Source organism: Coptis chinensis, chromosome 2, assembly GCF_015680905.1.
Source record: "Coptis chinensis isolate HL-2020 chromosome 2, ASM1568090v1, whole genome shotgun sequence".
In the NCBI taxonomy this organism is placed as follows: Eukaryota; Viridiplantae; Streptophyta; class Magnoliopsida; order Ranunculales; family Ranunculaceae; genus Coptis; species Coptis chinensis.
Genome location: NC_141457.1, coordinates 102,241,381 through 102,255,541, shown reverse-complemented (window position 1 = coordinate 102,255,541; position 14,161 = coordinate 102,241,381). Strand labels below are relative to the sequence as shown.

The 14,161-nt window shown below is 35.9% G+C and overlaps 2 protein-coding genes across 2 annotated transcripts; both read right to left on the bottom strand.

Annotated features, from left to right (window-relative positions):
• Positions 1-57: 57 nt before the first annotated feature.
• LOC147519779 (calcium-dependent protein kinase 28-like) lies at positions 58-6,391 on the bottom strand. The gene is given in 13 exon segments (XM_086591328.1): positions 58-537; positions 702-841; positions 844-874; positions 1,060-1,122; positions 1,265-1,372; positions 1,469-1,584; positions 1,817-1,943; positions 2,188-2,357; positions 2,802-2,880; positions 2,983-3,094; positions 3,339-3,380; positions 3,476-3,606; positions 5,799-6,391. Coding segments are annotated over 13 exon segments (1,737 nt in total). The 5' UTR covers positions 6,249-6,391; the 3' UTR covers positions 58-369.
• A 3,194-nt stretch (positions 6,392-9,585) lies between these two features.
• LOC147519778 (nucleolin) lies at positions 9,586-13,655 on the bottom strand. Its single transcript, XM_086591326.1, has 8 exons — positions 13,394-13,655; positions 13,202-13,324; positions 13,014-13,103; positions 12,809-12,898; positions 12,648-12,704; positions 12,417-12,542; positions 12,252-12,322; positions 9,586-10,240 (listed from the first exon to the last, which is right to left on the bottom strand). The coding sequence occupies exons 1-8, from the start codon at positions 13,556-13,558 to the stop codon at positions 9,850-9,852; spliced, it is 1,113 nt and encodes a 370-aa protein (XP_086447452.1). The 5' UTR covers positions 13,559-13,655; the 3' UTR covers positions 9,586-9,849.
• Between the last annotated feature and the right edge of the window lie 506 nt (positions 13,656-14,161).

The following is a 14,161-nucleotide window of genomic DNA, read 5'->3' as shown; positions in this document are numbered from 1 at the left end:
AAATGAGCTCAGGGAAAAATAAATTACAAATACAAAGTGTACAAGACAATCCAATCCTGAGGCACCAACTTTGTACTTGATAATAATATACACACATAATATGATCGAAGGGAACTATTTAAGAAACCCAGCCATGCAAAAGATTTACAATAATAACGTGATTACACAAATTTTTTTTATAAGACAAATTATGCATACAAACACGTAACAGCTTTCCATTGAACAACTCTGACTGCAATCTGTCTTCAGGAGCTAGGTGCCATTCGCATTTACAAAATTCAAGGTTCTTCTGCGGCGTAGATAAGGGTTGTAAGCATGCACAAAGCTTTTTAGCACACTTGCATACAAGCTTGATATATATATCATATGTTACAGTATTCTGCGTGAGTTTCGGTAGCCTGCTGGGCTCGGAACATTGTGTGAACTCATGCTTGCCGTTCTTAAGAGTCTACGGAATTCAGGTAAGCTTATTTTTCCATCTTTGTCAACGTCAGCCTCCTCCAGGAGTGGGTCAATGGATCCCTTCAGTCCTGTGTGCTGTTATCAGTAGAGGCGAAATTAGTGAAGCATCATTTATTATACATTCACACATTTCTGTTGGTATACACGTACATTCATTTTTTTTTTTTTCCAATGTACGTGAGTGAGTGAATGAGTGAGAGAGAAAAGAGAGAGGCTGAATGGCAGCTTTATTTACTAACCATCTTAAGTTCCTCTGGTGTGATAAATCCATCTCTATCCACATCGAACTTCTCAAAAGCAGCTTGAGATCGCTTCTCCCACTTCTCCAAGTCATGTTCCTCCAACTGATGGACGTGTAAAGTGGCAGCAACGAATTCAGAAAGTCCACAAACCCATCTGTGTTGCTGTCAATCTGGTCAAAGGAAAATATGAGAGAGAGAGAGAGAGAGAGAGAGAGAGGTGTCTAAAATGCAGGGCATATTCCAAGAAAATGGTTCAGAAAAGATAATGCAATGCAGATTAGGTAGGAGTAGTCCAAAATCCTCACGCCCTAAGTAGTATAAGAAATGCTAGCCAATATAAGTGATTTAGTCATACCGCTTGTACAATCTCTACAACACGCGGTTCCTTCATTTTCCAGGGAAGATCTTTCGCAAGGGCCTGCAACAGGACAAGTCAGGTAAATTTTATACATACACGACGTGCTAAATGTAGATAGATGAATCAAACAGATCAAATCATATAGTCAATGTACACATTTAAAACTGCAGAACTGCATATCTTGAAGCAGAAAACATCATACCTCTCTCATCTCTTCAAGACTGATAGCACCATTTTTGTCTACGTCAATTGCATCAAACTGATCCCGCAGATCGGCCAGTTCCTCTTCATTAAGTGTGCTGGCTAATGCCTTCAAGAGAATAAAAGTAAGAGAGTAGAACCTAGCTTATCTATGCTAGTCACAAAAATATCTTCCATTTCTCAAAAACGATATGAAAATGCTTACTCTGAGTGCAAACTGTTTCAAACGGCTGTACTTCACGAACTGCCGCATGTTTGATAATACCGATATATCAATAGGAATCTCGGAAGCATCTCCTCCTTCTCTGACCCAAGGGTGTGCTAGAAAAAGGAGGAATAGTAAGGATGCAGAAGAACAAGTAAATCCATATTATAGGGTTTGTAAAAGAGAAAAATCAGTTGTTAAGATGTAATTTTTTGAGAGATGAAAGTATGTAACGATAGAAGTTCTGAAAGTTAGGGTTTGTGAGAAGATCCCTAATTCTATGTAGGGGTTTCATTAATTTACTGGTGTTTATGGTACAGAACATTTTATAAGAAATGATATACATACACAACGCTTGAGCAGCAGTCAGTCTTGCACGAGGATCCTTCACCAACAACTTCTGAACAAAATCTTTAGCACTTTCGCTTATGCTAGGCCATGGCTTGCGCTTAAAATCAGGTTTGTTCCTTAGTACCTGGAAAACATAATAAATATGCATCAGTAGTATTAATCAAACAAAATATGTAGCATGGACACTGGACAACTAACATATAATATCCAAAGATAAGTCAGCTAAATACTGAGCCCTGAGGGAGTTAGGGTGTGGACATGTCGAACACTATGCTTTAAAAATGAGTTTCCTAGTAGGAATCTTTTGTAGCCTTCTAGTACCCCCTTCACATTTCTCGGTAATAGACGAGTTAGAGAGTATGAAATACCTCCTTAAAAATACCATCTTCAGTCTTATCCCAGAACGGACGCCTTCCACAAAGTAAAATGTACGTAATTACACCAATGCTCCAAACATCTGACTCTGGCCCTGATTTCCGTTTCAGTACCTCCGGAGCAACGTAGTATGCACTTCCAACTATATCATGGAACTTCTTCCCTGAATTTAGTTTAACAGCCAGACATGAGAGAGAGTTTTGACTTCTCCAACTTAACCAAAATAAAAGGCGAGGGGGGGGGGGAGTGAATATACAAAAATAGATGGAACTATGGAAGCATGTTGCTGTCAATATTTTAGTAACACACATGTACAACAACACAAACAATGCCTCATCAAATATGCTCGGTCATTTAAAGACACACTAGAATACAGAAATTGGAATCGTGAAGATAGAAGTTAAAATTATTGAGGTCATTTAGCGCTCATTTCTTTCTAATTTATAGGGCTTTTGCTTTCATTAAAACTATAAGAATCAAAATTCTGTGATAACAGGTAGCTTTTCTATATAAGTACGGTTCATTACCCTTTCATATGTTCATTTGAAGCAAATCCAAATGTTTCATCATACTCTAGAATAGACATTAAAAAGATGTTAGTACTGACCTGGCTTTATGAAATCAGAGAGACCAAAATCTGTGGCTTTCAAAGGTGAGTTCTCTTTAGCCGACTTAAAAAGGAAATTCTACAAACAAAAACATCACCCCATAAGGAAAAATAGTTGGTATTTCGCTACATGACACATATATAAACTTATCATTTCGATGTCAGCACTCTACTACGATACCTCGGGTTTCATGTCACGATGTACTAAGCCATGTAGATGACACTCAGCTGCAACTTTAAGCATCTGTCTCACTATTATGGCTGCATCTTTCTCAGTATAACGGCTATCTTTTCTGAAGAAACAAAATCAGCCACAGATTCAGTACGATCAATAGTTGATACTTGATAATAACACTGGAAAAAATTAACATCATTTGTATTCTTATTAGTGTTATGTGGAAAGATAAAATCATGGTGCAGACATGAAACACTACGAATGAAATTAATAGTATGTACCACAATCTAGAAATACCAATTAGAATTTTTGTTAGAGTGATAAAAAAGTAAAATCCTCTAATCTCTAAAGAGCTGACTTACTTGGACAATATTCGATCCAGGAGTTCACCACCTTCACATAACCTGATAAAATGATAAGAAACAAATTGTCAAACACTAGAGCAATGACCCTTGTGGTTGAATGATAAGAAGCTCAAAAGATTAAATAGAAAACATACTCCATAACTATGTAGACGTAATCGCTATTTTCAAATGCATTATGAAATTGAACAACATTCTCATGGCCCGTTAGAGCTCTCAATATCCTGACCTCTCGCTTAACATCTTCTACCGCAATAGGAAGTATCATCTGCCACCAAATATTATCAGTGATACCAAAACCTAAGATGAAAAGAGCATCAACAACATAAACAACTCATTGACTTGTACAATTACAAAGCCGACCAAATATCGGTGATAGAAATGAGCATAGAAACGAAAAAGCATTACGAACTCATGACACCGATCTAATTACTTTCTTGCAACAGAGTATAGACTATAGCCTATGACTCTATGGTTGGCTCATACAACGTCAATGTTTCAGCAAAAACATCCACTTGATCATCCACTTGTACTATATGTCAGTTCCAAAAGGAAAACAACTATGATTGCTATAACATCTAGATTTTCCATTTCTTCAATCCACCATTCCACCCTGTGCTTCCCAGGTACTTAGCCAGAACAACAGTAGGCTGGACTCTGGAGGCGATTCCTCATCGGAACGTTAATAACCTTCTCTTGAATATAAGCAGAGGTAATTTCACATACTCAAGTTCAAAAGTCAGTCATAGGTTCGGTAAATGATTATTTCCATTCCAGTCTGAGTAAAGAATTGGACTTCAATTCATAATGGTAGCAATATGGTCACAGCCAGTGTAGTCAAGGCATTAAGGCGCACCTAAGGCGCATCACTCTCTGTGTCTTAGGCGCGGGGTACGGCGCAGCGCGCGCCTTATTGAACTGAGGCGCCCAGTAATTAAAAAAAATAAAGAAATGGAAGAAATATATATATATATATATATATATATATATATATATATATATATATATATATATATATATATATATGACATGAATTATCACTGATTTGCATAGCTAAACAATAAAATCAATTCTATAGGATTGTAAACATGTCAGCTATTGAGTAACACCCGTAAAAAATCATGAATCATTTAGGTAGTAATCACTTAAAAAAAAAAAAAAAAAGTAAGCAACAATTAAATAGCAAAATGAAAATTGTATCTCTCAAAACAATCTAGCTCAACTTCAATAAACTAAAGGAGCAAACAAATTGAACTGAGCCAAAAGGACTTCACGAAATAGAACACATGATTCAAATTTTGGAAACCCATAAAACTTCATTTAATTCATCTTTGTATCTTTTTCTCAATCAATTCAACTTAACAAAAACTTGTAAAAATCCAAGTTTAGAGTGTACCCTAATATAACATTTTAAAATTTGTTTAATTTATTGTACCATCCAACTATTGGATCGAGTGTGGATGTGTCACATATAGCCAAAAGTGTACAAAAAACAATAAAAACTGCAAATGATGATAAGGCGCACACCTTGTGTGCTTTGTGCCTCAACAAAAGGCACACACCTTATGTGTGCACCCGCGCCTTGGTTGAGGCAAGGCACTAAAGGTGCGCTCTCTCCGCGCCTCGCACCTCTTTGTGCCTTGACCACATTGGTCACGGCTGCTCAAAAATCCTGGATTTTGGGAGATCCAAAGGAAGGTTAATCCATGATCAAAGGGAGTGCTCTAGCAAACTACGGTATAAAATGCTTTAAGGTTAGATAGAAAAATGTTTTAGCTGTCTGTCTGTTTCTATCCTCTCCCTCTCTTGTTGCTTCTGCCTCTCTGCTGATTTCTAGTTCCTCCCACAGCAACTGTCACTCTCCCTCCCTTTCTACCTTCCTCTGCCACATTTGTTGTGGCAAATGTGGGTGAGTTCTACTTCCCCATATTTTTCTCCCGCCATCTGCCATTCCCTCTCCCTCATCCTACCTAAAAGTCACTCCATCACATTGCAAATTGCGATAGAATTGTAAGCTAAAACAACTTTTGAATTCCTTTACGTCATACAGGCTCATCAGAGGGAAGGAGTGTACAGCACCCTCCAAAAGGACATGAAGATCACCCAAGGCAGGGGCATGTACTCATTTGTCTAAGCCCTTCTTGCTAAGTGATCCAGGTATATTGAAAAAACCCAGTGGCATAAGGTATCCAGCTATCTTAGAAGCAAATGTGACATACCCTCCTACCATTTCCGGAACAATAACTCAAAAATCGTCAATGAACCAATTAAATTTTCAAACAAGCCATGAACAACATTAATCTAGCCAAAAATGGAACAGTTCACCAATCCAAATTCCAACCAAAACACAGGAAGGATTTTTTTTTAATAAAAAATTAAAAACCAAACATAAAATGACACAAACCCAAATGCATAAAAGAGCTCAAACAAATAAAAAATAAAAATTTCACAAAAAAGTACCTTATTCTTCTCAATCCTTTTGACAGCAACTCGATCTCCATTCCCTCTATCGGTAGCAACAAACGTATAACCAAATTGGCCATGACCCAGCAATTTGCCAATAGTATACTTGTCGTCAAAATCTTTCAAATATCCAAAATCTGTTCTTTTCCCACAAGGAATAACTCCACTTGGCCTTCTTGTATGTCTACTAGCATTCGGGTCATGTGCTGATGAATTCCTTTGTTGCTGTGACCTGTTATTATTTCTATGACTTTCATTTGGTATCCTGCTATGTTGCCTTGATGGTGGGGCATTTTGAACTCGTGTAGAAGGCCTTGTGCTCTCTCTTTGATTCTTGTTTGCTTCTGCGTTATTGTTGTTGTTGGGTGGTGTGCTTGTATTCGTGTTGTTGTTGTTGCTGTTTGAACCACTTACCTTTGTAGTACTAGTTGAAAAACAGATCCCCATTAGGCAAAAAGCTTCAATATTGTAGTATCTTTAAAGACAAGAATGATATCCATGAACACACAACATTAATATACATAGAGATTATTATTATTATTATTATTATTATGATTGTGAAAGTTTTGAGCAAAGAGAAGGAAGAAGAGAAGAAAGAGACAAGGTGGTCAAAGTTTGAAACTTTTTTCTTCGTTTGTTTTGATGAGAGAGAAAGACGAAGGAAGGGGGGCTGGAGAAGCTCCCCCTGTTTTTTGGACCAACTTACACACATTTTGATTTCATTTTTTATACCTTTCCTCTTTGTTTACTGTTTTCAACTTTTATTATTACACAACGTCTACTTAAATGCTGTACCACTTTCTTGACCATTGATTTTCATAACTTTTAACAAGTGTTTAAAGTTTTGTGATTGGATTGTGGGAGTTATTTTGTGATGTGGATTGTGGTGTACCGAATCATTTTTGGTTATGTAATGGTCATTGATTAGTTTGGATTCTGTTCACATTGATATTTAACTGCAAGAATCTAACTGGCGATATTTGTTTAATGGAGAGTATACGACATTAGCTATCTTGTTATCTTGGATAAAATAAAAAAAAAAAAATTATCTTGCAACCAAGGATCAGAGCTGTTGATTTTGTCACAGATGTATTCAAAAGGTAAAATTGTTATGTGACTGTACCAACATCATCATGGTGACAAGGAGCTAATACAAAGGATTGGTGGAGAAGTATTTGGTTTCCACAATATGGGGTAATGAGTCTTGACCCGGTATTTGGGGTTACTGAAAGAGGAAAAAAAAAATGGTTAACGGTTTAGATACATGGAGTTCTATTATTTGCAGATTCATATTTTGGCTCCCTGTGTCTATTTTCTCACAATGTGCTATGAACCATAGATGACAACAGGGAGTCGGTCCCACTCTTGAGATTATAAAAGTTTCACTACCACATAACTAATTGTCTAGAAAAATCTTCAAACTATAAAGACTCGCACATCTCAATTTTTTTTTAGCAAATTTCTATTACCACACCTCTAAGATTTTCATAATTATAGTAAAAATATAATTAACAGAAAAAAAATAGTATGAAAAAAAAAACTAATAAAAAATATTTCAATAAACCAATATTTTTTTTACTTATTTTTTTGCCCTTACAAAATTATCATTTATTTTGAATCCAAAATCACTAAAGAATAACAAATGTCTTTGAATGTTTGATAAATTAATAAGACTAAAACAAATATCCAATGGCACAAAGCCCAACGGTGAGCTTGTATAATTCTAATCACCTATAACAAACCCGTAAGTTCTCTCTCATTTCTTTCACTCTAAATTCTTATACAAACGTATCTCAAACCAAAACAAAAAACAAATTTAGAAATGAGCGGCGCAACTTGTTGCATACTTGTCCGAATTATATGTAAAACTCGTTATCACTCGTTATCATTATCATCAAATTTCCACTTAAAAAAAATAATAATAAAATATTTGTTTTTACTTTCAATGTTAATATCATATAGTTTTTTCTACATGATAGTAATGTTATATAGACTTATATATAACATTATAGAAAGTTAATAATTTGTTGAATTGTTGTAGACTTGTGAACTAGATTATATAGATATATATATAGACATAGTAGTATCAATTAATGGCTTAAGTGCTTAAATAGTTAACTTCGTTAGTCCATATTAAATTTTTAGTAGTCAACACATTATAATTTTGTGAATTGAAATAAATTTATAATTTTGTTGATCTTTATTCTTACAAAAAAAAAATTGTATACTTTTTTTTTTGGTAGGGTGTGCACATAATCTCGCACCCCTGACTTAGAATTTTGCTCCATCTCTACTATGAACAATGGTCTGTCAAACAACAATGGTGTGTTTGATTAGAAAAAAATATCATATAATTTTTATGTTTTAGTTAAAAAAATATGAAATATGAGGATACACTGATACACGGGATAGTTTAACCTTAAAATGAAAATTTTAAGTTAATCTTTATTATATGGAAAATTTTAAAGTTCAGGCGATCAATCAGCAGATCAATCAGCAGATTTTATTAATCTTCTCGTAATTGGTTTTATCTATTTACTTTATATTTATATTTGTTTGTGATGTCCAAGTGGAAATTAAAACACGATTTTGTAGTGCCACATGATTGATGATTCCACCTGGTCCAAGTCCTAATTTCATATCATTTGTCACTTACCCTAACGCGCCTTCCATACCTGCGGGTTGTTGGCTCTGAACTCTTTTACAGAAAACAAAAATAGTTGTGTTCTTGTGATAGATAGAAAAGGGCTACCCTAGAAAAGACTCAGTAAAAAGATTGAGAGTGCTGTCGGTGCACACAATTATGTATGCAAAATTGCAAGTCTAAAAAGTTGCACTTCACACAATTCTCAGGGTGTTGTTACCCCTAACCAGATATCTTTGTCCTATGTGCGAAACACAAGTATACGACAAAGACGTGTAATGAGCTAACCAAAATGCTGCTGTCCATGATCAGGCTTCCTTGACTACTCCTTGACGGCTTGACCCATTTATTAAATAACGCGGTCTATGATTTGACTTCCTTGACTAGTCCTTCACCCATTCACCCGGAGAGTTGGAGCACATTGTCAAGCTTCTGTCACTTGAAAAGAAAACTGGACTTCAAGATTTCAACACAACAAACCAAATTAAGGCTACAGTTACGAGTCATTAAAAAAAAAAAAAAAAAAAATCACAGTACCTGTACTTCACGCCCTTCACGAGGCATCCCAAATTAAGGCTACATGAAACAACATAATCTTCCTTTGGTTATTAATATCACATCACAGTACCTGTCCTTCACGCCCTTCACTTAATTTCCACAACTATTAAAAATAGATTTCTTTTCATAAGAACACGACACCACTAAAGTTCCAACTCTTTAATAATCACCTATCCACGACAGGTCGACTACACAACTACAATAGTAAACCGAGGACGACTGTAGAGAGTTAGAGGGACTCTACAGCCATCATTCATCAATGTACGAAACTAGTCATACATAATAATAAATAAATTTAGATGCTCTTCTCTCCATCCAAATTAACGAGATGCATAAATTGTCAATAAACAGTAACTCCTGATGCAATTGGCGCAATGATGGTGGGTAAAAGTGTAAAAGCATGAGATACCCAGGTGTAAAAATGCAGCGCGTAAGAGATATCAGAATCATCTCCAAGTCGAGTAATACGTATTTGAGAGTAATAATTTATGATAACCTTAAAATATAATTTACTTGAAAGATTTATGTTGCCACACGCTACTTAAAGTCTTAAAACCACTAGCAAAATGACGTAACTAGAAGTAATCAGAAGCCAAGCTTGTATAACAATTCTCCCGTCTGCGCGTCCACGCTGGGACATCAAAAAACATATAGTCAGTGATATAATTTAGTCCTGCAAATGTGATGTAGACAGAATAACTTTCATTAGTGTCTATAGCTTCTAAGTCAAATAAGCTCCTACACTAAATTAGAGTTAGAAAAGTTGTTTTAATGTAATATTGACCAGCACCAAGTGGAAACATCATTCGCTCTATGGTAGATAAGTCAACTGGATCAAGCTGGTTTCTATTTCTTCATTTTCTTCTTAGCTGAAGGAACAAAATCATCATCATCGTCTGACTCACTATCTGCAGCCTTTCGCTTTTTTGATTGCTTCGACACAGTTTTGGATTCAGAGTTCTTCTTAGCCGAAGGTACAAAAGCATCATCATCTTCTGACTGACTATCTTCAACTTTTTGCTTCTTCGATTGCTTTGACACGGTTTTGGATTCCGGCTTCTTTTTATCTGAGGAAGCAGAGGAGGTGGTTTTCTTAACAATCACAGACTGGGTAGTGGTTCTCTTGACTGAAGTAACTGCTTTGATAGGCGAGTTGAACTTCTGCTGGTTCTTCTTCTGTTTTTTATCGTAAACCTTCTTTGCCACATTCATGGGCAGTAACCCACTCTCCATCATCCTGTGATCATAGTGAGATTGGAGTAAGATTTTTTTCATAATTAAATACAATATGGCGTACATCAAACAGAGAATTGGCAATGCCCAGATTCATACCCTCAATATCTGTTCATCGCTCAGTTATATTTTCATAAGATGTAACCAGAAAGTAATGAAGCATATATAGACATTTAACATCAAGGTCAGAACCATGACACTATGACTCGCTCTTTATCCGATGGCTGCAACTACCATTGTAATCCCACTAGAAAAGAAATTCACTGTGTTCTGCAGGGTATTGATAAAAGCTAGAAGTGTCAGGTTGTGCCTTACGGTTTAAACTCAAACATGAGGAATATGCAAAATTTTGGCTCTAGTTACTTAGTTAGTGGGTTAAAGACTTAGTCCAGTAGGGGTGTCAGATTTATTGGGAAAGTGCCAACTGCCAACCCCAAGGGTCTTTTTCGCAGTGTGATTGCCCCTTGCTAAACTTGTAACTCTTTTAACTGTAAATTTTAATGTCTTCTCCAAAAGCTTAACGTTTTGGAGTAATACAAGCTGCCATATAAACAGATAAAAATACCATAAATGAAAACCATTGATTTTCAATCACCAGTCAGGATCACATTCAACAATTTGTGCAGTAACAAAATCCTAGTTGCACTCTGAAATTTTCGGGGCCTGAACATGGACTCAAAGAAGTCGATAAGAAAGTCTCATATTAATGCTGATCAAGGGCTCCAGAACTTGTTTATCCAATATCTACTATACAACAATAACATCAAATTAGACTTGATTATGAATGATCCCAAGTCGAATAATGATCTGTTAGCACTAGTACACATATAAATTTCGCCTTTCCCCAAGTGTATCAGTGTCAGACACGACATCTCGAACAGCAATTGGCATACATGGACAAAACTGTGTAATATTCTGTGTTCAGATTAACTAATACAAACTCCTATTAATATCCACTATGTGATTTATTTTGTTCTCAAGATCACCTAATCATAACTGTATGTCAATTGTCTACACGCCCATGATATAGACCACAAGAATGATATTGCTCTTCTTGGACTTTCTTCTTCTAAGATTTTTCTCATCCATCTCCTTGTTTTTTTTTTCTTTTCTTCCTCTTCCTTCATTTCTTCTAAGGGTTAAAACAAACTAACCTGAATTCATCTATAGCAGCATCTGTTGATTTATCTGACACTAGTGTAAGAGTATAAATTGACACTTCGGACTCTACCAAGGCCTAGTTTATTGGCTTTTCCCAGGTTTGGCTGATATAAGATGTGGAATCTCCCAACAAAAGGGGATAAAAAAAGATTGAGCAAAAGGCCTTTCTCTATAAGTATAAGATACCTTCATTGTGCTCAGTTTCAATTAGGAACAGGAAGATCTCACTCCTTATCATCATGAAGTAGGGACTAGGGACACTCCTGATGGGTAACTGCCAGGGCTCTTGGATGCCATAAGCTACATTGCCGCTGCATATTTATGCAGCAAAATCAATATGGGCCTTGCAGGGTTTTTTCTGAAGGAGCCAGAAAACAAGAATATCATTGTTGGGACAAAGAGGTCCAAAGGAACAGATGTGACATTGAGCTCCTTGGTACATGACGTGTAAGGCCTTGAAGTCAGCAACATGGTTATTGAAGGAATGCTATGACTGTTACAACTTTCTTCAAAAGGGAATTTATATGTATCTTTTAAGGATGCAGTCCAGTTGTCCACATTAATTTGAAGAAGCAGGTGTTTTAATTGGAAGACACCGTAGAACATTGTGATTGTCTGTTATGACCATAATTTGGGAGCTCACTCATTAGGCTGGCTTCCTCTCTCTTGCATATTACCCTCTCTTTTCGTTGGGACTAAAATATGCTAATTAACTAGAAAACAATATGCTCATTACTCCAATCAACATTTTTGGTTCAAAGTCAGTGGCCTAGAGGGCATCTACCTGAGATATCTAGAAGAAAAAGTAGAAGAATATGCATGATATATGTTACAATATCCAAATATTAACTCACCAGAATGCCGCCATATCGCTATCAGGTATCTGCTCATACAGACTTTCATAAAAGATCCTTAATGGGTCTCTCTGCAAATCCAAAATACAAGAAAGATATATTTCAATGTCCCCAAAACAAAACAAAAGTGAACAAAATTTTAAACTGGAAAAAACAAATCATTACTTCCTCAGGTGGTTCACGTTTCTGACCAGGCAGATCAAACACCTTCCTCTCCCTCTTCTTTGTCGTCACTTCCACTGTGACGGCCTTCTTCTTTTCCACTACCTTCTTTATCTTCTGTATCACCTCCTTTAAAATCAAATAGGAAAACAGAATATACCACATTACTTAATAAGGGAATAAAAGCATTACAACAATTCCTCTATAAAAAATAAAATAAAATTAGAGGATCACCTTTTCATCCTTCATTGTGCTCTTTTTGGCTATAGGTTCAACCTTCTTAATCTTCCCCTTCAGTTACAAACACAAAAAAACAAAACACCCCCATTACTTACATAAGCGAAATAAGAGCATAAACCGACATAACAAAATTGAAAATTACAGGAAAAAACAACCTTATCATCCTTCTTTAAGTTCCTTTTAGCAATAGGTTTATCGTCTTCATCACTACCGGATTCTACCTTCTTTACCTTCCCCTTCAATCCCTAAAACCCACAAACACCAAAAGAAAAGCATGGCCATCGCCCAATAAGTGAAATAAGAACATAAACCAACTAGGCCAATCGAAAACTAGATAGAGAGAGAGGGGAAAAAAAACACCTTGTCATCCTTCTTTACATTCCTTTTAGCAATAGGTTTTTCGTCTTCTTTGCTATCTTCATTTTTAGATTCTACCTTCTTTACCTTCTCCTTTATTCCAAAACAAACACAACAATGCCCATTACTCTAATTAGAAAAAATAAGAACAAAAAACCAAACCAACATTCTTTATAATAAAAAAAAAATACCTTGGGTGGTTCCTTCTTTACAATCTTTCTTCCAATGGGCATGTCATCATCCTCACTATCTTCAACTTGGTCTTCTTCTTTCTTTAAATTCCTTTCACTATCAACCTCTTTAGCTTCTACCATCTAAAAAGAAAACCATAACCATTACTCCCAAAAAACAAAAAGTTATAATTTTTTTTTTTTTAAATGTACCTTGGGATGTTCCTTCTTTATAATCCTTTTACCAATGGGTTTGTCATCATCTTCACTGTCTTCCACTTTGGTTTCTTCTTCGTTTACCTTATCACCAGCTTCTGCATTACCATCTTTTCCTTCGACTTTCTCTTCATTCAATGCGTTTTTTTCCACACAAGACATTTCAACTTGAAAATGTGGGAAAAAATGTGAATTTTTTTTTATCTATTTCTCTTTAGAACAGTGGCAAGTGTCGGTTTTTTTAGTTTATGTTTCGGGTGTTTCGTATCGGAAACCCTAAGGACAACGTTTACGTTTCGGGAATGTGGGCCTTGGAAAATTTAGATCTGGGCCGATAACATTGCAGTCCGTTATAACACTTTGTGGGCTTAAAACTGGACCATACCTCTTTTTTCTTTTTCTTTCTTAAGCTATTCACCCGGGTGCAGTGCTTCATTATTAAGTGGCAAGTAGCCCGCCCAGCATATGTATCAGAAAGTGACAATAAAATGTAAAATTCTGATGAGATAATCTTGTTGAAATTTTGAAAAATAAATAGATGACATGGCTATCACCTTGTTAATATTATCATGGTAAAATCATGCTGAATTCATGGAAAATGCATTTGAAATAATGAAATATGGATGAGCTTCTGTTATCAGCCAAAATGTCTAGAATATAATTTGAGATTCGAGCCCGATTGATGTTATAAATGCAGCACCTTATGCTAGGCAGGTTGGAGCCACTTCGCCTGGAGCAATCTACAGTTTCATATGATTAACCAGT